Source organism: Phaseolus vulgaris, chromosome 11, assembly GCF_051622355.1.
Source record: "Phaseolus vulgaris cultivar YP4 chromosome 11, ASM5162235v1, whole genome shotgun sequence".
Taxonomy (NCBI): Eukaryota; Viridiplantae; Streptophyta; class Magnoliopsida; order Fabales; family Fabaceae; genus Phaseolus; species Phaseolus vulgaris.
The window spans coordinates 9,160,472-9,185,104 of NC_143508.1; the positions used below are offsets into that span (position 1 = coordinate 9,160,472).

The window sequence follows — 24,633 nt, forward strand, 5'->3', positions numbered from 1 at the left end:
ATTGAAAACTGTTTTTATGGTTGACTTGTTGTCAAAACCAAAACAACCGATTGATTCGTGGAAACAACGGATTGTTTGTTTTGGTACCATAACAAAAAACTGTTTTGTGCTTTGACTGAGCATTAAATGATTTTCTAACTGTTTACGCTCCAGTTTTTAATGCTTTGACCAATCTTTGAATGAAATTAATAGTTTGTTGAGATTATGCAACAAACAACTTGGTTTAAATTCAGAAAAACATATTTTTTTTTTATCAGCAATAAAATAAATAAATAAATAGGGACCACTTCAGGGGTGGTCCAACCCTTATACATAAATACCTAACTTTAAATTCAGAAAAACATATTTGTGTTTTTAACATTTGGATGGTTCAACAGAAGGAATTAAAACCAATAAAAAATGGATTTAGCATTATAAAACGTACCTTTGTTCCTCCAGGCTCAGGCAAATTGTATTATTTAAGGATATTGCTAACAGATAAAAAAGGTTGTACTAATTATCAGAGCATAAAAACTGTTAATATCATAACTTACAAGACATATCAAGAAGCTTGTTATGCAGTGGGGCTATTGACCGATGATAAAAAATTTATTGATGCAATTAAAAAATCTAGTTGCATTGTTTTTGCACATCAACTGAGAACTTTGTTTGTTACACTATTAATGATGAATACAATGGCTAAGCCTGATGAAGTCTGGAGATCTACTTGGAAGTTACTATCTGATGATATTCTATATAAAAAAATGAAAGTTCAACTTACCATGTATAAATGAAATACTTATTCCAAAGTTAACTTATGATTCAAAGTTATGTAATGTATGTTTATATCTGTATGACTTAATCCAAGATTAACTAATAATTCAAATCCTATGTAATATAACTTACTTTTTCTAGGTCTTCATATTGAGGATTATGAATTACAGAATATTTGTCTTCTACAAATAGATGAATTATTAGTTTCAAATGGTAAATCTTTGAAGGACTTCAATTGTCTACCTCAACCAATTCGTTCAAATTCATATATTTTGGAAAATAGATTTCTTATTGATGAATTGAGTTATGATATAACAAGCATGTCTTAAATGCATGCATCACTGTTCAAATGTCTTACTGCTGAACAACTGAATGTATGTGAAAATATAATGACAGCAGTACAATTAGGAGGGTTTTTTTTTCTTATACGGATATGGCGGAACATGCAAAACATTTATGTGGAAAACAATGTCTAGTGGAATCAAATCAACAAGAATGATTGTATTAAATGTAGCTTTAAGTGAGATTGCTTCTTTATTGCTTCCTAGCGGAAAAACAACTCATTCTACCTTTTGTATTCCACTTACTATAAATAAGGAATCAACCTGTAACATAAGTCATGGAAGCCTTCGTGCTAAGTTATTGATTGAGACAAAGTTGATTATAAAGGATGAAGCTCCAATGATGAACAAGTTGTGTTTTGAGGCTTTCAACAGAACATTAAGAGATATTATGAAGGTTGTAGATGAAAAGAACAATAACAAGCCTTTTGGTGGTAATGTTGTTGTACTGGGAGGTGATTTTAGGCAAATTCTGCCAGTTGTCAAGAAGGGATCAAGATATGACAATGTAAATAAAACTATTATGAATTATAGAAATATTGCAAAGTTTTAAAACTTTCAGAGAATATGAGATTAACAAGTCAGAAATTAATTGAAAGTGCTCTAGAGATCAATGAATTTGTTTAATGGATTCTAAAGATTGGTGATGGAAATATGAACTTAAAAGAAATTGGGGAAAACATGATTGAAATACCCAAACATCTATTAATCGAACACAGTGATTCACCTTTACTCAGCTTAGTTGAATTTGTGTATCCTAAATTCTTGGATAATATGAGCAATGCTAACTATTTTGATGACGGTGCAATACTTTGTCCAACGACTGAATGTGTAGATCAAATTAATGAATTTATCCTATGTTTAATGCCTGAAGAAGAAGTTACTTACTTAAGTTCAGACTCATCTTGCCAATCTGATGAACAGGAAGACATTTAAGTTGGGTGGTTTACATCCGAGATTTTAAACGATATTAGATGCTCAGGAATTCATAATAATTGCCTAAATTTCAAAACTAGTGTTCCAATAATGCTTTTAAGAAATCATTGTTGTTGCTTTGTTGAGTTTCTTCTGGTGCACCACAGGCTCCTAAAAGTATCGATATTTTCGAATGAGACGTTGTGTAACTCTTGTACCTTGTGAAGGCAAATCATGATCATCCATTTTCAATGGCATTAACAACCATGAAAAAACATAGTAACTGTCGTTTCTTCTTCTTCTGCAAACTGGGAGCAAGAGATATAAATGGAATTGATGCTGAAAACACAAACGTCCTCTTGTACAACAAAGTGTAACCATTCATTGGTTTATGGTTTTCCCGCATTCTCATGAGTCTCTGACCTCGGTCTTTGTAACATGAATAAGAAAAGTTGATCCTTTGGGGAATTAAGAGGGTGAGACACCAAAATCGCCCAAAATTTGAACAAAAAATTCCCTTTTTGTGGGTTTGGTGCTTAGCAAGGACAAAACAATGAGCTTGTAAGTATTCTCCATTCCTGAAATGCACATCCAAGAAAGAAAAAATGCCTCTATTAACCACACAAACGAAAACCCAAAATAAAAAAGTAAAACAAAAAACAAAAAGGGCAAAAATAAAAAACACAAAAAGTGGTCTTATCCTCTTTATACGTGCTTTGCCAAACATCATAGATTTGACCCTTGATGACCATGAGGAAGGGCTTCTCGAGACCACGTAGAGGTCGAAGTCGTGTAGGGTGTTGTGGCGGTGGTCAGGGGAAGAAGTCTGAAATGACATAGCAGATAACGAGAATGAGAGGAAGGAGGGTGCAGAAGTAGGCGTAGAAAGGCCAGTGTAGGCCATGTGAGAAGAACCACTCTCTGCATCGGCGACAAGATGAAGCAAGAGGCACATTGATTTGAAGAGATAAGAAGAGAGAGAAACGTAATGAGATCAAAAAATCAATTTGAGAGTTATAATGGAGGCGGATGTAAAAGTAATGTGAGGTGGTTATTGTGGATTTTTTGGTGTTAGTTGATTATTGTAATAGGAGAATTTTTTTTATTTAGCAACTATTCTTTATGAAATTACAAAATGCCCAGGACAATTTAATAGAATGAAAGATTGTTATAACTAATAAGAATAAAATGGAAAAAAAGAAAAAATGGTTATAAAGAGGAATTTTTTTATATATAGGTATAGATAATATAATTTATAAAAAAAAAATATAATCTTGCAAAAATAATTTTAAAAACTATACTACGCCTATTTTTGAAAGAAGAAATTGTATTATTATGTTGAAGAAAAATATTTAACTATTTATTTTATTAAATAAATAAATTATTATTTTTATTTCAAAATAAGATTGTCGCAGTAAAAGAAATTTATAAACTTAAATTACCAAAATTATTCATGTATAATGTTATGAAAAAAAAATGAAGAGAGAGAGTAGGTCAAAACGATTCGTTTTATGGAACATATTCCTTGTGAAGTATAAACCCATATTTTGACAGAACTGAAACAAAACCCTTACGCTCTCTCTGTTCGCATCGCAGCTCTCTCACTCGCTTCGCCAACCCTACCTTCTTCCGCCGGTGAGTCTCTCGCGTTCTCTGTATTTCAAGCTTTGAACCATTTTATGCATTTCGATTCTCGTTCTCTCCGTTCGGAAGTTCCTTTATGTTCTGCTCTGCATCAACTTCTTAACTTCCACCATTTCAAATCGCATTTCTTTTTTCTTCCTTCATTTCTCACCTTCTCATAATAAATCCACGTTCCTTTTCGTTGTCCGAGCCAATCCCCGATGCTCTCATTTTTTATAGGACGATGTAGATGAATAGCTAGAATGGCTTAGTTGATAGAAGTAATAATTGCATTTGCAGTGTGTAACCTAAAACCAGACGCAAAGGGTTTATGTTTTCTTTGTCTACACTTTGGACATAGTGGGTTCTTTAGTATTATTTATTATTTTATTTAATGTACAGGATATATAATTCTTTTTCCTGTTCTTTTGGTAGATCTGTGTTATTTTAGTAACTTGCTGGTAGATGATGATCTGGGAGAAATTACTATATTTATAGTTTTTTTAAAGTGTAACCGAGTGATGCATAATATGAGAGGTGGTTTATTGTGAAAGGTGAAAGGAACAAACAGTGTAATCGAGCCCTAATATGCATAGGGCAGTGTTTCCTTAGGGTGCTTTTTTTTACTTGATTTTGTTATTCTTTTTTTGGTTGGCCTGATCCTCTCAGAATGTAGATATTTTTTTTTCTATGACTTATATGATTTGTTTCTCTATTCAGGTGATTGCATTTGAATTTGCCTGTTATGGCGGTAAGTTACGTACTATACACTTTTGTTGTTTTCTTTTCTCTTTTTTGCTTCATTTGAGGATTTCTTTTGTGGTGAATGCTATAGATTGATAGAATTTTTAAAGATGAAGCCAGTGAAGAAAAAGGAGAGCGGGCCAGAATGGTGAGCATGTTATGCTCTTATGTTTTTGCCTTGTTTTCTTGATTATAATATACTGTTTATGATCTGTATCAGCAAGTTTTACCATGCATTATTCTTTTTATGAGTCTAGGAAAAGTTTGTTAACTCTCGTTATGTGTGTTGTATGATTTGGTTTTGTGCAGGCTTCTTTTGTTGGAGCCATGGCAATTGCTGACTTGGTGAAGACAACCTTAGGGCCAAAGGGAATGGTAATACCTCTTCTTGGCACATTTTTATAAGTGGTGGTGATGAATGCATTATTTTCTATTTCTATCCAATTCATATATCTTGGACGTGATTACTGCAGGATAAAATTTTGCAGTCTACAGGTAGAGGACGTGAAGTTACTGTCACTAATGATGGGGCTACAATCTTGAAGTCCCTCCATATTGATAACCCAGCTGCTAAAGTCCTTGTGGGTATCCTTATCAATTTTTATTTTTGCGGTGAAAGCAGCATAGAAAATTTCGGATTTTGGAGAGAGCTAATGTGAAATTCTTATTTGTGTTACCAAAGGGTTTGGAAGTTACTAAATGAATAGTTTTTAACCATGAAAAAGCACAATACGATTATTCCAAATTGAGAACTTTTGATTTTGAATTTCTAAAGCATAAGAGAAACACCTAGTTCCATGGAAGGCCCTAATCAACCTAAATCGAATTGATGTCTGTCTGGATAGATTAAAGGCCATCATTAATTTAAGGAATTTGCAATTTTAATAGACACAGACTAAGATACTTTTATCACCTTTCTGAATCTGGGGAAGAGATGCAAAAGTGCTATGTTGCAGTTCACCACTATATGGCACCCACCTTGTGACTCATAGTTCAGAGGTTCAAGTCTTGGAAGCACTTCTCTAGTTTTGAATGTGTGGTGGGGTACAAGGTTGTGTACATACACAACCCAGATCCCACTTGGTGGGAGCCTTGTGTGTTCTGTCACCCTTATAAAACCCATACAGTTATTATTTAGAGCATTGATGTGGATATTTTTTTCATGATTAAATTTCAAGATAACCATCCTTAATGTAAGTTAGACCTATCTAAAGTACAAGATGATGAAGTTGGGGATGGAACTACCTCTGTTGTTGTTTTGGCTGGTGAACTCTTAAGGGAGGCGGAAAAGCTGGTTGCAGTCAAGATTCATCCAATGACAATAATATCAGGTTCATTTATTTTCTTTTCTACAGTGGCTCAACTGCTCTTATCCTGAAAATTTTGTTGAGTTTTCATAGAAATGAATTTTATACTGCCAACTTCATTGATTCACACTTTGAGTACAAGGCATTACATAATTATATTGGATAAGAAGGCAACATCTTCCTTGTTGTGCATTATCCATTTTTAAATTGTATTCAAATGTCTTTCTTTGATGTCTAACATCATTGAGTGTTCCTTTGAAGCTTGATATTAAGCAATGAATGCAAAATCTACCGTCTTAAAAAAATTTGGTTCTTGTTTTCTAATTAAAGAATCAATTTGTGGGTGGTTGTTATTGAGAGGTGCGGTTATAGAAGTAGCTAATGAAAATTTCCATTCTCAATCTTTTATTCTCTTACTTCAAATGCTGCCCCATATGTACTTATTTTTCCGCATGCTTTCTAGGTTTCCGAATGGCTGCAGAGTGTGCCCGAAATGCTTTATTAGAGAAGGTTGTGGACAACAAAGCTGATTCTGGTATTGTTTCTCCCACTTTTTTAGTAGGATTTTTTTTCAGGGTTTTATCATCGTCTCTGTTGCCTTTTGTTACATTGTTATTATTATCACGATGTTAGCAGGACAACGTCTACAGGCATTATCGTGTCATGTTATCTAATATATTCATATATTGATATAATTTACTGGAATGTGCAGAGAAATTCCGGTCAGACTTACTGAACATTGCAATGACAACTTTGAGCTCAAAGATTCTTTCACAGGACAAGGAGCATTTTGCAAAATTAGCTGTGGATGCTGTAATGAGACTAAAGGTAAACTGTGCCTATCCTACTGAATACCAGTTTGCAATTTTAGTGGATATAGCAAATAGAGCCTTTTGCTGTTAGCTGAATTTTCTCCCTTGGACAAATTCTGAACAGCACAAGAACTTCAGTCTTGATACACCAGATTCAAACTTAATCGATGTATTTTTTCCACATACTTGACTGAAAGCTCTCTTGAACATGTTATTAGGAAGTTGGATTACATAACTACTTATATATGAATATCTGCAGTTTCATAATAATTTCCTACAGTACGAGTGTGGCTATTCAAATATATTCCAATCTGTAAATAAAAATATACATTTGGTAAGATTTCATTAATGAATTTGGAATACTCTGTAAAGACTCAGAAATTATTTGTTGAACTTGGTATTTTTTTGCTGGATTATGGCAGCTTTTCATGTCGAGTAATGATTTTTTCCTTTTCTAGATGGCCTTAAAATAGGAAGTGTCCTTTAGCTGTTTTGTTAATTTGGTAATATGCTATTCAATGATTTTACTGTGCAAACGAATGTTTATGATGCTTCAATATTTATTTTTTTAGTTTGAGCTATATTTTTATTAAGTTAAGTATGTCTTTTCATTCTTTCATCTTATATCCGTCTTTTCAATGGTGTTTTTTAAATGCAGGGAAGCACTAATTTAGAATCTATCCAGATTATAAAGAAACCTGGAGGCTCACTGATGGATTCATTCTTAGATGAAGGGTAATATTGCTGAAAAGTGGGACTATTTTACAGTTTGCAAATAGGAATTCTTCAACTTGTTGCTGAATCCTGATTATCTTTATTATAAGGAATTGCATAAGCTTTTTTCCAAGAAACATGGGCAAAGTCATGCTCAAAAAAAGATGATCATAAACTTCTGCAATTTCCTGTGTAATGAAGGGTTTTGCAATAGTATTCTTGTTTTTTCCCCTAACCATTGCTTAACATTGCACTGCTCTGTAAAAGTTTAGCTATCTTAATTGGATTCATATTTTTGGCCAGATTCATTCTTGACAAGAAAATCGGTATTGGACAACCCAAACGTATTGAGAATGCAAAGATACTGGTGGCCAACACTGCCATGGATACAGATAAAGTGAAGATATATGGGGCACGTGTTCGTGTTGATTCTATGGCTAGAGTTGCTCAGATTGAAACAGCTGAGAAAGAGAAAATGAGAGAAAAGGTGCAGAAGATAATAGGTCATGGTATCAACTGTTTTGTGAACAGGCAGTTGATTTACAATTTTCCAGAGGAGCTCTTTGCTGATGCAGGGATATTAGCTATTGAGCATGCTGATTTTGATGGTATTGAGCGCCTGGCTCTGGTAACTGGCGGCGAAATAGCATCAACTTTTGACAATCCCGAGTCTGTTAAGCTTGGGCAGTGTGACCTTATTGAGGAGATTATGATTGGTGAGGATAAACTGATTCATTTCTCTGGTGTTGCTATGGGGCAGGCATGTACAATAGTTCTGAGAGGTGCTAGGTACTTTTTATTCTTTTGTTATTTACAAAATTTCTTTCCACTGTTCCTTTACGTAGTTAGGCATTTTAATCTTGATAACATGTTTTTTCAAAATTGTCAGCTGAAGTTTTTTATATTTTGGCAATAGGGTTTGTTTGTAATATGCTGCTCCTATCAACCTTGACAAGAACCATTAACTATTTTGCGGTGGATTATAATCTTATGCTGTTTCTGTGCCTTGTTGAAATTTAACACCTAGAATCGTACAACACAATGATTGAACTACTGAGTGCTGGATTTCTGAATGCTAGTTGCTTTATATGCGTGTCTTTATGTATGCTCATGTCATCATACTAAATTTATGTCTTTATATAGGGCTGTTCAAATCAAATTTTATTATTTCAGTCAGTGCATTGTGAGCTTCACATGCTTAGGAGTGTTGTCTATGTATGAATAGACATTTTTTAAAACAAACTAGAACAAATGTTGTTTGTATGTTCACTTTAAGTCTGATGCATCTACTTTTGTGGCAGCCACCATGTTCTTGATGAGGCTGAGAGGTCATTGCATGATGCCTTGTGTGTGCTATCACAGACTGTAAATGACAGCAGAGTGTTGCTTGGAGGTGGGTGGCCGGAGATGGTGATGTCAAAGGAAGTGGATGCATTGGCTAAGAAAACTCCTGGAAAGAAGTCTCTTGCTATTGAGGCATTCTCCCGTGCACTCTTGGCTATCCCAACTATCATTGCTGATAATGCTGGTTTGGATAGTGCCGAGTTGATTTCTCAGCTCCGTGCCGAGCATCAGAAGGAGGGCTGTACTGCAGGAATTGATGTTATTTCTGGCTCTGTAAGTATTGAAACCAAGAGTTTGGTTAATTTGTTGAATGAGCATCATGATGTATGATATGCACTCTTGTCGGAATATGTTAGAATTATTTCATTTGATATGTAATCTTTTATCGTCATCTATATTGAGTATCTGATTTTTTTGTATATATAGTTTGATTTGCCTCATCGAAATATAAAATATATGTATATGTTCCTGGAGGGTATGTGCCTAATGCTGGATGAGCTAGAACCTATAATTAGCGAGTGCGTGTTCAAATTTAACGTTTTAGCAAGAGCAGAATTTTACGATGATTTATGTATAGGCGTAGGTTTTTAGAAAAGTATCCTGCGTTTCCTTTTTTTGATTTCCTGTTCTACGTTTACCTGTGTTTTGTTTTTGTGAAAGGTTGGAGACATGGCCGAACGGGGGATATGTGAAGCTTTCAAAGTCAAGCAAGCTGTATTGCTATCTTCAACAGAGGCAACTGAGATGATCCTGAGAGTTGACGAAATCATCACGTGTGCTCCAAGGAGGAGAGAAGATAGAATGTAAAATATGGTGAGGGTACCTTGGCATTTTCTGGCGTACCATTAGCGAGTGCTGTGATATTTATATGGTGGTTTTGATTGGAAAAACTGGTTGTAATGCTAAATGTCTGTTAGGTAAAGTTTTGATTTGTTTTGCAACTCTGTCGCATGCTAGTGGATTGGGGTGGGTGGCAGGGTCAGGTTGGTGGATAAATTTTACGTAGAACCCACTTATTCCTTCCCTGCGATTAGGGTTCACTATGTTTATTTGAATTTAAGAACATTATCTTTCATTCTTCAACCAAAATGTCTCAAGATTTTTTTCTTTAACTTCGTCTTCAGAGATACACCCACTGCTTACAAATATTTTATATTACTATCTAAACAGACATGGATGGCTTTTAAGTTAGATATAGTGATTTCATTGAATGGGCGATGTTATAGAATTCACACTAACTTTTCATGAAAGTTTATGGGTGAGTTTTCCGGTGGAAATTCCAAATAGTCACCACCGACAGTGGGGCAAATTGGGAAAAAAGTCCACGGTCGGCCAGTGTTGAAAATAGTTTGACGGTGATGCGCTACATTTATCTTTGCGGACTGTGAAGGAAAAAATGCGTTTCTTGTATTTTTTTTTTCTGCTCTGTTTCTCTTGTTTCATGTTTTTCCATGTACCCCTCATTACTTTTTCATTTTTATAATCAACTGGAAAAAAATGTGGCACTAATGTCCAATTTATTAGAGATACCCAAACAATGAACACAATAAGTTCAGGTCTAAGAAATTCTCTCAAAGACCCAACATCCACGGCAATAGGATTTCCTGTTGGAGGGATGAAGGTTAATGAGAGAATTCTTGTATATATCATCGCCTTATTTTAACACAGGAGGAGTAATCAATCAGTTTTGAATGAAAATGATTTGGTTTTCAATCGATTGAAATGCAAATCAATCTATTAAAATTACTAAAAAAAATTATTTAAAGTGATTTAAATCGATTGAATTACAAATAAATTGATTGAAATGTATCGTGAAACTCAATTCGTTCTCTTTCAATTGAATAAAACAGAATTTAACCTATTGTTTGTCCAGGTTTTATTTGTTTGTGTCTGAGTGACTTTTAGGGTTATCAAGGTGGAAGGGTTTCAAAATCAGTGTACTCATTTGATTCTTGTAAGAGTTTGTAAGAAATAGATTGATTTATTATTAAACAACTAAATATAATATAATTTTTTTGTTTTTCTTGAACTTTATTTCTTACACATTTGAATACTTAGTCCTATTGCTTGGTTATTTTGAATATAAAAAAATAGGTACTATATCTTTAAACCTTATTCTGGAAAGAACATTCTAGAATGTGTTTTTTTTTCGCTCTTCTTCCTATGCGGTGCTTTCCTTTCCTTTTCTTCTGCAGCGGTGATGATGCGACAAGAGTGAGAATGGTGACGAAAGTGGTAAGGTATAGTGAGGTTGAAGCTAATAAAAGACAATTCAATCATCTCATACAACTATGGGATTGCAGGTTGAAAAATGGGGAGCTTCAAAAAGCAAAAGCCTTTCTCTTCCACCTCCATATGTTCTTGTGTCATCCCTACAAAATTTGAAAATATTTTCTTATCCTTATTATGTCATTCCCATGAGGCCAATTAAAAAAATGATAAATATTCTGCATTATATTATTTAAAAAGCTAATCTCAGATTTGGAAATAACTTATGGATTATGTAATTTCAAAATATATTTTTAAAAAATGGTATTTTGGATTATAAATCTGAAATCCAGAAGTTTTTCTGAATTTGAGATTAGCTTATAGATTATGTAATTTGTAATATATTCGGATTACAATTAAGAAGTTACTCTTAAATTTAGAAAATACTTTCGAATTATATAATCTAAAAATTAATCACACATATGAATAATAAAAGCTAATTATTATAAAAATATTTTTAGATTATATAATCTAGAATATTACATAGAAACATTTTTAGGATAAAAAATTTATAAAGATGAAAGGAAGAACATATGGAGGTGTAGGAAGAAACAATCTTTAGTTTTTCACATAGTAAAGTCCTATTTTTTAAGGGCAATTACTTCGTGCACCATATTACTCACCCAATTCCAGTGAAAAAGATGAAAATGACCTTAAATTAAAGAGGATATATATACAAATATATTTTGGTCTCCCTCTTTCATAATATGTTTCTTATTTTTTTATTCCATAACGAATTCTTTGTTTTGCGGATTTTTTTCGATAATGGATTTGATTTTTTGAATTCTATTCCGTAATTTTTATTTGTGAAATACAATAATCTCTTTCAAATTCACTTTTCTAAAAATTTAAAACTATGTAGAATGTAGGATAAAATAAATTCGGTGTAAAAAGAATTTGAAGCCTTACAATTTTTACAGCGGAAATGCATGGATATAAACACATTTTAATTAGCCAAATAAAAAAAAAGCTGACTTTTTATCTGTAGAAGTCATATTTTTTAGATGAATTTAATTTATTAAAATAAAAATTAATAAAAGTCTTGACTTCTATAAATTTAGATTAAATAAATTAATAATAAATATTAATTGTGTGTAATGTGATGACTTCTATAATTAAAATTAAAATTAAAACTAAATAAAATTGTAGATGACGACTTCTAGAAAATAGATAAAAGATAAAAAATTGTAATTGTATTTATGACTCTTTCATAATGAAATCTTATATTTGTTGACAATTGATCAAACTGAATATTTTTTTTAAAATTCTATTTATTTTTGTAACTTAAAAAAATTATGCTTTTTTTTTATCGGCGTAATTTTTTTTATAAAATAATTTTTGTACATGATTAGAAAATTAGGAGTGAATTTTGTATTAAAATTTCAAAAAATATTATGTAAAGAACCCTAATCACAATATAATGTACTGAAATATTAATTATATACATGTATAAACAAAAAATATTTTACAAACTTACAATTATTCAAAATTATATATATATATATATATATATATATATATATATATTATTGATTCCTGATGGAATATAGGTCACAAATCCTAAAAATAGATTGTTTTTAGGTTTCTTTCGTTATCCCAGCTAATAAATCATTAAGATTTGTATTAAGAATGTAACTATTTATTAACTTAATGTCTTTTAGAGATATTAAGAACTAAGTTGTCTACTAATCAACATTTAGGAAGAATTCCTTAAAACTCTTCTAAATAATTTCTATGGAGAAAGTTCATCTTCTACTAGTATCACAAATATATATTAAAGAAAATTAAAAACTAATATTTTTTAAAGTCTCAAACATAAATTTTAATAAATTTAACACAACTACAAACTACATAGGTCTTGGATTTGAATAAGACTAATATCATGATTATAATCAATCTCATGATTCATTATAAACACAATTTTTTTTTTTTATAGAAGTGATGAGGTAGTTAAATATTTTTTTATAAAAAAAATTGTTATAATTATAATTAATTTTTTTTTAAAAAAATCGATAATCTTTCAATCACACAAAATGTGATGAGAATCAAATAAAGGAGGCTTTTATTAATGGAGGAAGAGGACATCCACCCTCACATTTGAAGTTCTTCCTTCTAGTCTTCTCAAAATTAAAAGAAGACATAAAATAAAGATGAGGCCCAAGCCCAAAGCCCAAGCCCAAGAAGGCCAAAGCCCAAAGAGCCCAAGTCCATCCCATGAGGGGCAAGGTCAAGCTTTGAAATACTCTTGTATAGTTTTAGGAGGTGTGGTTATTAAATAAAGGAGTGTGAAAATGTAAAATAAAGTCACATTACCCATGTGACTTAGGAGAGTGGTGTAGGTGTAGTTTTTGGGAGGTGTCATAGTAGAAAAAGGTCACACCTCCCATGTGACTTGTTTTTGGTGGGAATTTCAAATGAGTTTATTTGAAATTTCCCACCTATTTTTCAGCACCTTAGGCTATAAATAGAGGTGCTTCCTTTGTAAAATTCAGATTGGAATTAATCTAAGAAAACTCTACTCAAATTTTGAGTGAACTTTGGAGAGCTTTTGGAGCCTTCTTCTCTAGTCTTATCTTGATGGATCATTGGAATCCTCAAGTGGCGGCATCACTCTCATCTAGGAGCATTCCACACTTCTAGTGGCGAGATCATCCAACATTCTTCCATCTTCATGAGCACTCTCTTCTCCTTCCTTTCTTCTCTTTCAATTGTTCATGTTGTCTTGTGTTCTTGAGTTTTTTTTGGTTTGGTTTTTCTGTTTTTCCAGCACTTATGTTCTGTTCTTGCCTTTTAATTTCAATTCTGTTTGGTTCCTTTTAGTTTCTCCTCTTTTTTGGTTCAATTTGACTAAAATTGGTTCATCCAAATGAGTTTGGGATTTGGTACTAGTTTTTGGTGAGTTCTTGTCTTAGAACAAATGATCCAACTCTAAGAAAAGTCCTCTATATTGTCCAACTCAAGGTGATTCCTAAGAAGGTCAAGAACCTTTCTCTATATGGCTAGTGGAATCACATCAAAATGTCTATTCACTATCTAAGCATGAGTGTGTTGAGAAGGAATTGAATAATCTTAAACATAATTGAATCTCCGAATTCAAAACATTATTTATCTAAATATTGACCTACTTAATAATTACTTTCTTAATTTGTTGGACTAAACTTATTTACTTTTATCTTTCTCTTTTGTGTAGTTTTTTAAACTTAATTATGAACATAATAATTTTCTAAAAATATTTTACATAACATAATACAAAATAAATAAAATAAAACAAAAGGTTTAAATAAATGATTGAACATGGATATCAATATGTTACTATAAATATTTTACTAAACATAAATAAATAATAGAATATAAATAAATGATAGAAATATAAATAAAGTATAGAATAAAAATGCCCGACATTTTATTTCTTATAAATTATATAACAGGAATTTAAAAGAATAAAAGGATTAATACATTTAAAAGAATAAAAGGATTAATACATTACTTAAAATTAAAAGTTAAATAATAAGTGCATAAAAAAAACTAGTATATTACTGAAAGAAAACAAAATAACATGAATACACACTTTGATGATTTAAGAAATGTTTAGTTAGATTTAAGAAATTAATTTTTTCACACAAGATTTAAGGAATTATTAAATATTAAAGAAGTTTAGCTCAATTAATTGGGTATGGTGTGTAAGTTAAATTCTTTGAGACGTGTTTAATTCTCATAAATAAAAACTATAAAATAATTAGGTGGACATTAAATTATAAACTGGGCTACCATTTATATAAATAAACATTTCTTAATCTAATTTGTCACTTGATAATAACTACATTCATCACTTAATATTGACAACATGATTTTGGTATTTGTGTATTCAAACAATCTTTTAAGAATCCATGGTTAATAATTATTGAGGATATTACGTGGTGACATGAAAAAGGAAATACATTGAGGACCTAGCTAAACATAAGATTGGCAATTGCTTCCTGCACCCGATCAATTGTGATTGGCACCCGACGAACTTTTTAAAATCTCATCATGTCCTTGTCTTCTTCACTTTGAAAAATATTGTATGGTGAGGTAGAGGAAGTTCATTGTTGTGTGAAGCTTTGCTTTGAGCTACAAAAGAGGAGGTTACATTCATTGTTGTGCACAGACATTAATCGTTTCTGGTTTTTGTTCGAGCTCAGCTGGTCCCAGATATCAGAATCCGGAAGTATGTTTTTTTCACTATGGATATTAATATTCGGAAGTCAAAATTTTCAATACGGATATTAATATCCAGAAGTCAAAAGTCCAAAGAGTATTATGGATAAAAATATCCGTAAGTCAAAAGTCCATTATGGATAAAAATATCCGGAAGCCACTAATTACCTACGGATAAAAATATATGGAATGCAATAATGAATTACGAAAAAATTTATGCGGAACGCAATAGTGAATTACGGATACAAATATCCGATAGACATGTCGTACCTTGATGGTTCCTTCTCCGACTTTAGAAGCTCTCCGTCGCAGCTGCTGCTCTGCCTGCGATAATGAAGGTCACAGTGGCTGCAAACGAATGGAGAAGAAGGTGGCTCACCGTGGCTGCCACAGCTGCTTCACGCAGAAAGGAAGAAGAAGAAGAATAGGGTTGGGTGGTATTATGAAATTCATTAAGGGTAATTTTATCTTTTTCTTATATGTGATTGGGTGCCAGTTAAAATGTGTTGGGTGCAGGGAGAATCAGCCCATAAGATTTTATTTAGAAAATAAAACTTAATAATCACTACAACTACAAGAAAATTATTAAAAAAATTAGTTTTATTGACTAGATTAGATACCATTTTATAAATTTTAAAAAATTATTAGTATTTAAAGTAATTTCTATTATTAATAAAAATTTATAAAATAGTTTCTAAATTGATATCAGATCATTACTTACCAAAGTTTTAGTTACTTACTATTTTGTATTTAGTCTCAATTAGTCTTTTAGAAACTAATTTAGAATCTTAAATATTAATAGTTAAAACCTTGGTAGTTAATTTAGATACCAATTCAGAAACCATTTTATAAATTTTTACTAATAATAAAAATTACTTTAGATATAACTAATTTTTTAATCTCTAAAATAATATATAATTTAGTGAATATAGTGACTAATTATTTTTGTCTTTAATTTTGATTACTATTTAATGATTTTTTTAGTGAATGTTATGATAACTTTTTTTATCCTAAATAATAGTCCATTCTAAAAAAATATTTAAGTAAAAAAATATTAAATAATTAAAAAAATTTAAAATTAAATATTTACTATTTATTACAAATATATAAAAAATCATAATGTAAAAAAGATATTAAAATAGAAAATACATAAATTTAAATTTGTATAATAAAATAGAAAAAGATATTAAAATAGAAAATACATAAATTATATAATAAAATATAAAAAAAGTGAAACAAATATAGTAGAAAATTATGAAATTAAAACAAACACGTTTAAATCAATGCAAAAACTAAATCAACTAGTCACATTAAATGTATAGTAACTATTTTTTTATAATAATTAACTTATTTATTTTCAAAGTTACCTTCAGTTTGGTTTTATTGATGCTTTTATTACTATATGCAGACAACAATTTCTTCTTGCACCTCCTCTAGAGAAGACATGAAATGACAACTTCCTTTTCTTCATTTTTTTATTGGCACCCATCTTTTCCTTTTTTTCAGCTTCTAAAATTCCTTATTCTAGAATTGGAAATATAAATTTATATTCCAAATTTTAGAATTCAAAATGTATTTGATATATTCTGAATTCTAAAGTTCAAAATATATTTGATACATTCTGAATTGTAAAATTTGAAATACAAAATTGTATTATGAGGTTAGAATTCATAAGGTCTACGGATTATATAATTCAAAAATGAAAAAAGAAAAAACAAATTCTGAACCTTTAATCCAATGGTAATTTTGGATTTGAAAGATTTATGGAGGTGCAGGAAGAAAATATGAAGGTGAAAAATATGGAGGTGGAGGAAGAAATTGACGTGTTCACTAAACATATGGTATTGCTGGATACTATGGATTTTTTTATTTGGAATTTATCCATATGCTTTTGGCTTAATCATGCATTAATTTGGTATAAATAAGGTGGGGTTATGTAATGGGGTTTTTTTAATGACTACAATTAGGTAAGATGTTGGTCATTATTTATATATCAAGGTTTTAAGTACTAATTACTTTAGATTATAAATTAGTCAGTAATTTAATTAAAGGCTAATTTAGAATCTAAAGTAGTTAGTAGTAGCTAAAACTTTGTTAGCTAATATTAGATACCAAATTTACTTTATAAATTTTTATTAATAATAGAAACTACTTTGGATATCAATAATATTTTAGTTTATAAAATAATATCTAACTTAATCAACACCGTGACTAATTATTTTTGGTCTCTAAATTAGTTGTTATTTAATGATTTTCTTGTAATGTTATAAAATAGTATCTAAGTTATTAAATATAAAGACTAATTATTTTTTGTCTCTAAATTACTTGATATTTAATAATTTTCTTGTAACGATGAGAATACAAATAGTTTGATTGTATGACAATTAATTAAGATCGCATGGTTCAAATTGTAGAAAAGAAAAAAACACATTGGCAAAAAAAATAAGAAGTATGACAGTGAAATGAAGAGTGATAGTCATTTAACAATTTAAACATTCACAACATAAATGAAATCCCAAATGTAAAAGTAAAATTAAACAATGAATGGAATGGATAATGCTCAATTCTCTTTTGTGATAGTCCACTATTATTTTGTAAACCAAACAATAAAATTTTATCAAAACACCAAGAGTGTAGTGTGCAACCATTTCAAAGCAGAACTTCTAAGATCATTTCAACGCATACTTTACAAGACCAGGAATGTGTGTGTTCATCATGTAGTCTTTCCAATTGATACTATTAGGGTCAAAGTTCAATCCAACAACCTCAATGTTATTACTTGTTGCTCTTCGTAAATTTTGTGTGTTTGAATCATCAAAGCTGAAACCGAAAGTAATTTGTATGAGAATGATGATTATGAATCAAAGTAGTTCATGTACCATTTCTAGTAATTATAGTCAAGGAAAAACACGTACACGCCCTTAAAAAACAGGTATGGTTTGTATACTTCAACTAGTCGTGTCAGCCTTTTGAATTTTTTGTAGCTATCGTCATAAACATCTTGAGAGCATTGAAAAAATGCTTTGTTCACCACATTTAAGACCTAAATATATCAAACCCATGCACAAGGATCAACATGAAACCCTAAAAGATTAGCAAAATATATTATTATAGTTTTGCTTCATTATTTAGTTAGACTTGGTATCCAACAAACCTTTAGTGGAAAAACATATCGAATTCTCATGTAAATGTCGAAAACAACCCTACTTGATATCAAAGTCGGCTTGGGCACTATTATTGGCTTTCCATTTTTGTTTTTCAATGCAGATTTAATGAAATAATGATAGCAGTAATCACGAACATCAGCAATTCTGAATGGATTTCTTAATGATGATGAAATATGGTAGATGAAATTCTTAGGAGTTTGATTTGAACAAGCAACAATTGCTGCCATCATACAATTGATAACCATGTCTGCAGGTATCTGCATATAATATTACATAGTAGTTAGTATATACACACAAAAATGAATTACTATTTTTTTTTCCAACAAAATCATGTTGTAAGGTAAATATTTTTATAACAAAAAAAAACATTTCACTTAGTTATTCTTTAGACATCCAAAGATGTTTTGCAAAACAAACCAATGCTTTTTAGATATATAAAAGAACACGTTAAATGATAAGTAGTCTAAACTTTGGATGTTTTATTTTTCACATAATCATTTAAGTATCAATTAATACATTTAACAAAAAATAAATTTATATATTTAACTTACAATATCCAAAATTGTTTTGGGATGACCAAGAAAGCTTGTTATTTTCCCTTGACCATAACTACATATTATGTTGTCGAGAGTTCTGTAAATACAAAATAAATAAATAAATAAATTTATAATTTCTCTTTAAGAAAATCTTGAACATAATACAATAAACTCTAAAAGTTTAACTTTAAGTAGAACTGATTAATTAAGAGTTTATTTTGTTGTCTAGGAAGTTGAATAATTGGAATGAAATACACATTTGTGACAATGTTAAAAATATATACCTCAAGCCTTCAATCCAACCAGGAAATGGGTCATTAAGGGTACTAGTAACCATGGTGGGACGTATAATGATTAGTGGAACATTATCTTTATGATGAACCAATTGCATCTCTCCCATTGCTTTTGTGAATACGTATGTATTTGGCCAACCATACAAATTTGCTCTGATACATGACAAAAATAATTACATTTATAGATTAATGAATATTAGCGTTATAACAAAATAAGATTTTGACGTACCTTTCAATTCCATAATCTTTCAATGCATTTTTGATTGTGTTTTCAGTAGCATTCTTTGATCGAAGTTCATCTATCTTGTTCTTCAACAAATTCATTTCTTCAGTTATATCTAATTTCGAGGACTCTTTCAAGGTCTGACCCATCTCAAAGGGTTTCTCTTGCACAATTATTTTTTCATCCTTAATCTCTCCACACACATATGCTAACATTCATTCATACCAACAAATGTATTATTAATGGAAATTGGCTTAATGGTAACTGAATAATGTTTTGGTAAATATAGTAATCTATATTGCATTATGGTCAAGTTATAATCAACTACAATTACCAGTTGATATTTGCATAAAAATCTTTATCTTGGGATAATGCTTTGCGAAGTTTAAGACGTGTAAGACACCCATTGTATTTACATCCATTGAGATGTCAAATCTATAGAAAAATAATAATGAATCAAAATATGAAGAAGAAAAAATTGTTGGTTCCTACTAGATAATTTACCTCTCGTAAAATTTGGTAGTTGCAGCAAAATTTGTAATAATGTTGATCTCTTCAAACATCTTAATCTTGAGCTTTTCATCTTCTAGACCAAAATTATGGAGAGAAACATCTCCTGATATGACCACAATCTTCTTGAAAATGAAAGAATCAAAATCTTCGCCCCATTGGTCTCGTAACACTCTAAATAAATCTGTGCGAATGACCTGTAATATGATCATTAAAGGAATGCATGAATGCCACAATTCAATATGAACAACTGAAAATGAATCAATGATAAAATTTAGTAAGAAAATTGATTTTTCATTGTCCCGAGGTTTAAAGGTGATGAGTGAAAGAGGGGGAAGATAGAAAATTGGGATCATGCGAGAAGTAGAAGACATCTTCTTCTTCTCGCACTTCCCAATTAATTTTGGAGGAAAAGATATGGGAAGAATTTTTAAAGGTGGGAGAGAATATAAGAGATCTTTAGATATCCCAAAAAGCTTAACATGAAAGGACAAAAATTTGGTTTGATCAAGTTTTATTGATGTTGCAAACATCACAAAAATTGGGAGGAGACTTGAAAATATATGGATTGAGAATAGGAATATACACCTCAATCGACTAAGATAGTGTAGGCATGGAGATTCAACACGAGATAGTTCGAGAAGGGCACAAAATGGTAAAATATAATAAGAAGGGTATAAGTTTGGGAGAGAAAGCAAGGGCAAAATATGTATGCGCAAGATGTAATACTATGTTTGTTTATGGATACAAATTGTTTACACAGATGGATTTGAGGAAATGTCACATATTTGTATCAGTTGATTAGCGAGGAAATATGAGTGTGGATGTGAGAGGAAATGGTCAAGGGAGTGTCACCCTCAAGTGTGAAGAAATAGAGGGAAAGTCAATTGGACGTGCATGAGAAGACCAAAGTGCCTTTCACTTTTACACTGTGCATGATAGAGATTCGTGATCTACACATTGGCCATGCATGCAAAGATTCCTAAACGAGGCAAATAGTCCTTTGACCACTGAAGTTAGTGTTTGAAAACTCCATTAAATACTTGTGAATGGATTTTGTAAAGCTTCCCACTTTCGTTCTTCTTTGGAAAATTTGGTGGTTGTTCATGTGAGATGAGTTTGTGGTGTGTGTGAATTGCATGTGAGTTGAGGTGGTGGAGTTTTGTTTGAAGGAAGTTGTTGTTCGTGGAGGTGTTTTCGTGAACTTGCATGTGGAAGGGTGGTTGTTGGAGTTCATTGGAAGTGTAGAGATAAGGTGTCATGGATGAAAGAAATGACAATGGAGATTTAAAGGATGAAGATAATCAATTATATGGGTAATAATCGATTATACTTCAAAATGTAGCACATATAATCAATTATCAAAATGGGAAGGTATGTACTTAAGATGCCCAACACATAGAAGTAGTGCAAAAATGGAATCATGGTGGTAGAGTGATTTGAAAGAAGAATGCAAGGAAGGGAGAATAAGTAATGGTTTTGATGATAACATAATATGGAGAGTGAGAAATGAAAAGAATTATCTTCTGAGAAGATAAATGAAATGCAGATGTTCCTCAAACAAAGATTTCTTACATTGTTTCTTGGGAGAATTACTATTCATGAAAGTTAATTTTGTAGTATAATATACTCATATAGCAAACATGTGTATACTATTATAGTATTGATTAACCTCATTTTGGAAGCGTTGTGCAGCCAAATCAATGGTTTTTGCTCGGATCAGAAGATATAGTTTGTGTACTTGGGGTTGGGTTCTCAGAATCTTTTCCAAGAAAACTGCACATGTAATAGACAAATTCAGTGGCAGGTGCAAAACTTCAAATTATTTGTTATGGATGCATTGTGTGTTTAGTAGTACCTTTAGCTAAAAAGCCCGTTGTGCCAGTCATTAAAATGGTCTTTCCCTTGAAGAACTCAGACATCTTTTCTGACTAACTGCTATGAGTAGAGATTCTAGAAGAAATCTAAGAATAAGAGAACCATAATATAAATATAAAAAAATTAATTTTATCTTTCATTCTAACAAACATCCAAACCTTTTAAAGCCTTTTTTTTTTCCTTTGACTAGCCAAAGATTTGGAGAAGATAGAGGTTGTTGAAATGATAAGATGTATGAGAAACAGAGTTATATGGTGAAGATGATCATTTAGGAATGCTTTCTACTTGTACAATATAACTAGATGAGTATATATATATATATATATATATATATATATATATATATATATATATATAAAGAAAATAAGAAACCATAATGTCACCTACCAGTGCCATCCAACCCAATAAATGGAGTAATTTTGCCGATGTAGAATGTCTTTAAAATTTTGCCATTTTTTTTCCAAATTACTTTCTCTTTTATAAAATAATATTTTTTTATAGTAGATTTTTATTTTTTCTTGTGGTTGTAAAGGCTCCATTGATGAACCAAATATTAGTTTTCTCATCTTTCTATAACTGCTTTTATGTATAGATAGTTTCTGTATTGAAGTTAGTGATTTAAACTCTTCATTTGTTTTTGAAATATATGAAAAATCATTTAAATATTAAATATTTTGATATAATTTGTTTTTATATTTACAATATTTATTAATATACATTTTTCGTTTTCTACTTTCCAACTTTTTACGATAAATTATTTCTCATTCATTTTTATTACTGATATAAGAAAATGATAAATTACTTCTTTAATAATTATTGATACTATTGTCTTGAGATATATTTTAATAGATAAAAATTATAATATATTATAATTTAGTTAAAATATCATACTTAATAATAAATATATTTAGTTAACAAAAATATCATTTTTTTATATTAAATTTATGAAAGAGATATAAGATTGGTTATTTTTGTTTTCAAATTTGGGTCATAAAAAAATACCTTTTATAAAATATATTCTCTATTTTATATTATTGATTAATATTTTGTATTTATTTAATATTACATGTTTATGTGTTTTGGTCCATGACTAGTTATCAGAATTTGGTTCCATCTTTCGTATGCTGACGAATATCTCTTTCAACCCATACAGTACCATATAATTGCACTATACAAAATTTGTTCCTATAGTCTGCATTTTATTTGGATTTTAATTTTTGTAAATGGTATGGTTCCATTTGGTTTTCTTGCACCTGTAAATATATATTGAGTTTTTTTAATATTTATTTTTATAATAATAATTTACTCTATTAATTAAATAATGGTTAATCAGTAAAAATAAGAAAAATTAAATTTTAAGATAAATTAGGTTTAGTGCAAGTTGCAAAAATAGTTTGTAAGTAGAATTGGTTCAATCTTATCTACATGATCTAAAAGACTCTTATTAGATTGTTTGGATTAAAATATATAGATAAAAAAGTAAAAGAAAATTAAAATTTGTAAGAATGTGATATATGTAGTTAAAATAATAATTTTTAATTGATAAAATAATAACATTATAAATTTGTTCTTATATTTAAAAATAATAAAAATAAAATATGATTAATATATTTATGAATTTTAATTATTTATAATTAAAATACTGTTTTTATAATGTGTGTTAATATTATTAGATATTATGAGATATTATAAATATTGTTACGTATTTCATATTTATGTAATGGGCTTAATTTCTTTTCCTATATAAACATAATCTTATGTGACCAAAGATTTATCCTACTCTTTCTTTTACTTTAATATGGTATTTAGAGCATACGATTAGGGTTCAATTTTTATTGGTGAACCCACAGTTCATTGGAATTTTCCAACCACCGCCTCGTCGGACCTTCGCCGGAGATGTCGCCGGAATATCACCGGATACGTCGTCGGAATCTCATCGGAGCCTTCATCTTTGCTGGTGCCGCCAATTGTCAGTGACTATATTTGTCCTTATCTTCTATGGCTTCTTCCGTTCCCTCTTCCGCTTCCGTTGCCATTGTGGACCATACTTCAATTGATACCCCAGGCCAACCTACTATTTTCAATGAATTTCTTAAATGGTATGAGGATCGTTAGAACCCTAGTTCCACTGCTTCTGTTGCACATTCATGTACATCTTTTGTTGGCCTCACTCTCTCTAATTCCCTTAGCCCTTGGGTTCTAGATTCAGGTGCCACATATCACATTACTGGTAATCAATCTTTTTTCTCTTCCCTATCTACTACGAGTTATTTACCTTCGGTCACCATGGCCAATGGATATAGGGTACCTCACATGGTGTTGGCACTATTAATCTTTTCCCCTCTTTATCTATTGATAATGTTCTTTATGTCCCTGGGTCTCCATTTAACTTATTATCAATTAGTCGTTTCACTCGTTCCCTTCATTGTGTTATTTCTTTTACCAAAGATTTTGTTTCTTTACCGGACAGGAGTTCGGGACGGATGATTGGCACCGAATGTGAGTCTTATGGACTTTATCAACTACAAACCTCTACCCATGTTGGTGCAATTATGGATTCTCCATCTCTCATTCATGCTCGGTTGGGTCATCCTAGTCTTGCCAAGATGCGACAGCTTGTTCCAAGTTTGTCTAATATATCTAGTTTATCGTGTGAGTTGTGTCAGTTAGGGAAGCACATTCGTAGTTCTTTTCCCAGTAGTGTCTCACAACGTGCTTCATCTCCTTTTGCCTTAGTTCACTCTGACATTTGGGGACCAAGTCATATTAAGTCTAATTTAGGATCTCAGTATTTTGTTACTTTTATTGATGATTATTTAAGAAATACTTGGGTGTTTTTAATGAAAAACCGTTATGAGTTGTTTTCTATATTTCAAATATTTTACAATGAAATTAAAAATCAATTTGGGATTTCCATTCGAATTTTGCACAGTGATAATGGATGTGAGCATCTTTCTCATTCTTTTAAAAAATTTATGGCTTCTCATGATATTCTTCATCAAACTTCA

General features: G+C 30.7%; 3 protein-coding genes across 3 annotated transcripts; 2 read left to right on the plus strand and 1 right to left on the minus strand.

The window, feature by feature from the left end:
• The first annotated feature begins 1,221 nt into the window (after positions 1 to 1,221).
• Positions 1,222 to 2,030, plus strand: LOC137833708 (uncharacterized). Its single transcript, XM_090297685.1, has 2 exons — positions 1,222 to 1,602; positions 1,734 to 2,030. Exons 1-2 carry the CDS (start codon positions 1,222 to 1,224, stop codon positions 2,028 to 2,030), a joined length of 678 nt encoding a protein of 225 aa, XP_090153811.1.
• A 1,470-nt stretch (positions 2,031 to 3,500) lies between these two features.
• Positions 3,501 to 9,665, plus strand: LOC137807088 (TCP-1/cpn60 chaperonin family protein). Its single transcript, XM_068607574.2, has 12 exons — positions 3,501 to 3,644; positions 4,353 to 4,383; positions 4,468 to 4,524; positions 4,686 to 4,751; positions 4,850 to 4,961; positions 5,579 to 5,707; positions 6,147 to 6,218; positions 6,396 to 6,511; positions 7,154 to 7,230; positions 7,513 to 7,998; positions 8,511 to 8,826; positions 9,214 to 9,665. Exons 2-12 carry the CDS (start codon positions 4,378 to 4,380, stop codon positions 9,358 to 9,360), a joined length of 1,584 nt encoding a protein of 527 aa, XP_068463675.1. The 5' UTR covers positions 3,501 to 3,644; positions 4,353 to 4,377; the 3' UTR covers positions 9,361 to 9,665.
• Positions 9,666 to 17,687: 8,022 nt separating this feature from the next.
• LOC137831281 (fatty acyl-CoA reductase 1) lies at positions 17,688 to 21,669 on the minus strand. Its single transcript, XM_090297686.1, has 10 exons — positions 21,606 to 21,669; positions 21,420 to 21,523; positions 19,742 to 19,944; positions 19,572 to 19,672; positions 19,244 to 19,445; positions 19,006 to 19,167; positions 18,737 to 18,818; positions 18,173 to 18,442; positions 17,934 to 18,061; positions 17,688 to 17,838 (listed from the first exon to the last, which is right to left on the minus strand). Exons 1-10 carry the CDS (start codon positions 21,667 to 21,669, stop codon positions 17,688 to 17,690), a joined length of 1,467 nt encoding a protein of 488 aa, XP_090153812.1.
• Positions 21,670 to 24,633: the final 2,964 nt, after the last annotated feature.

What these genes read in the sequence shown, in the direction of transcription:
- LOC137831281 (XM_090297686.1), bottom strand. Translation starts at nt 21,669, where the DNA reads ATGTCTGAGTTCTTCAAGGGAAAGACCATTTTAATGACTGGCACAACG. An exon ending in ACTACCAAATTTTACGAGAG is followed by an intron (nt 19,673 to 19,741) that starts GTAAATTATCTA and finishes ATTTTTCTATAG; the next exon opens with ATTTGACATCTCAATGGATG. An exon ending in CCAAAACAATTTTGGATATT is followed by an intron (nt 18,443 to 18,736) that starts GTAAGTTAAATA and finishes TATTATATGCAG; the next exon opens with ATACCTGCAGACATGGTTAT.
- LOC137833708 (XM_090297685.1), top strand. Translation starts at nt 1,222, where the DNA reads ATGTCTAGTGGAATCAAATCAACAAGAATGATTGTATTAAATGTAGCT. An exon ending in AGGGATCAAGATATGACAAT is followed by an intron (nt 1,603 to 1,733) that starts GTAAATAAAACT and finishes TGGATTCTAAAG; the next exon opens with ATTGGTGATGGAAATATGAA.
- LOC137807088 (XM_068607574.2), top strand. An exon ending in GGACAACAAAGCTGATTCTG is followed by an intron (nt 6,219 to 6,395) that starts GTATTGTTTCTC and finishes TGGAATGTGCAG; the next exon opens with AGAAATTCCGGTCAGACTTA. An exon ending in GATTCATTCTTAGATGAAGG is followed by an intron (nt 7,231 to 7,512) that starts GTAATATTGCTG and finishes ATTTTTGGCCAG; the next exon opens with ATTCATTCTTGACAAGAAAA.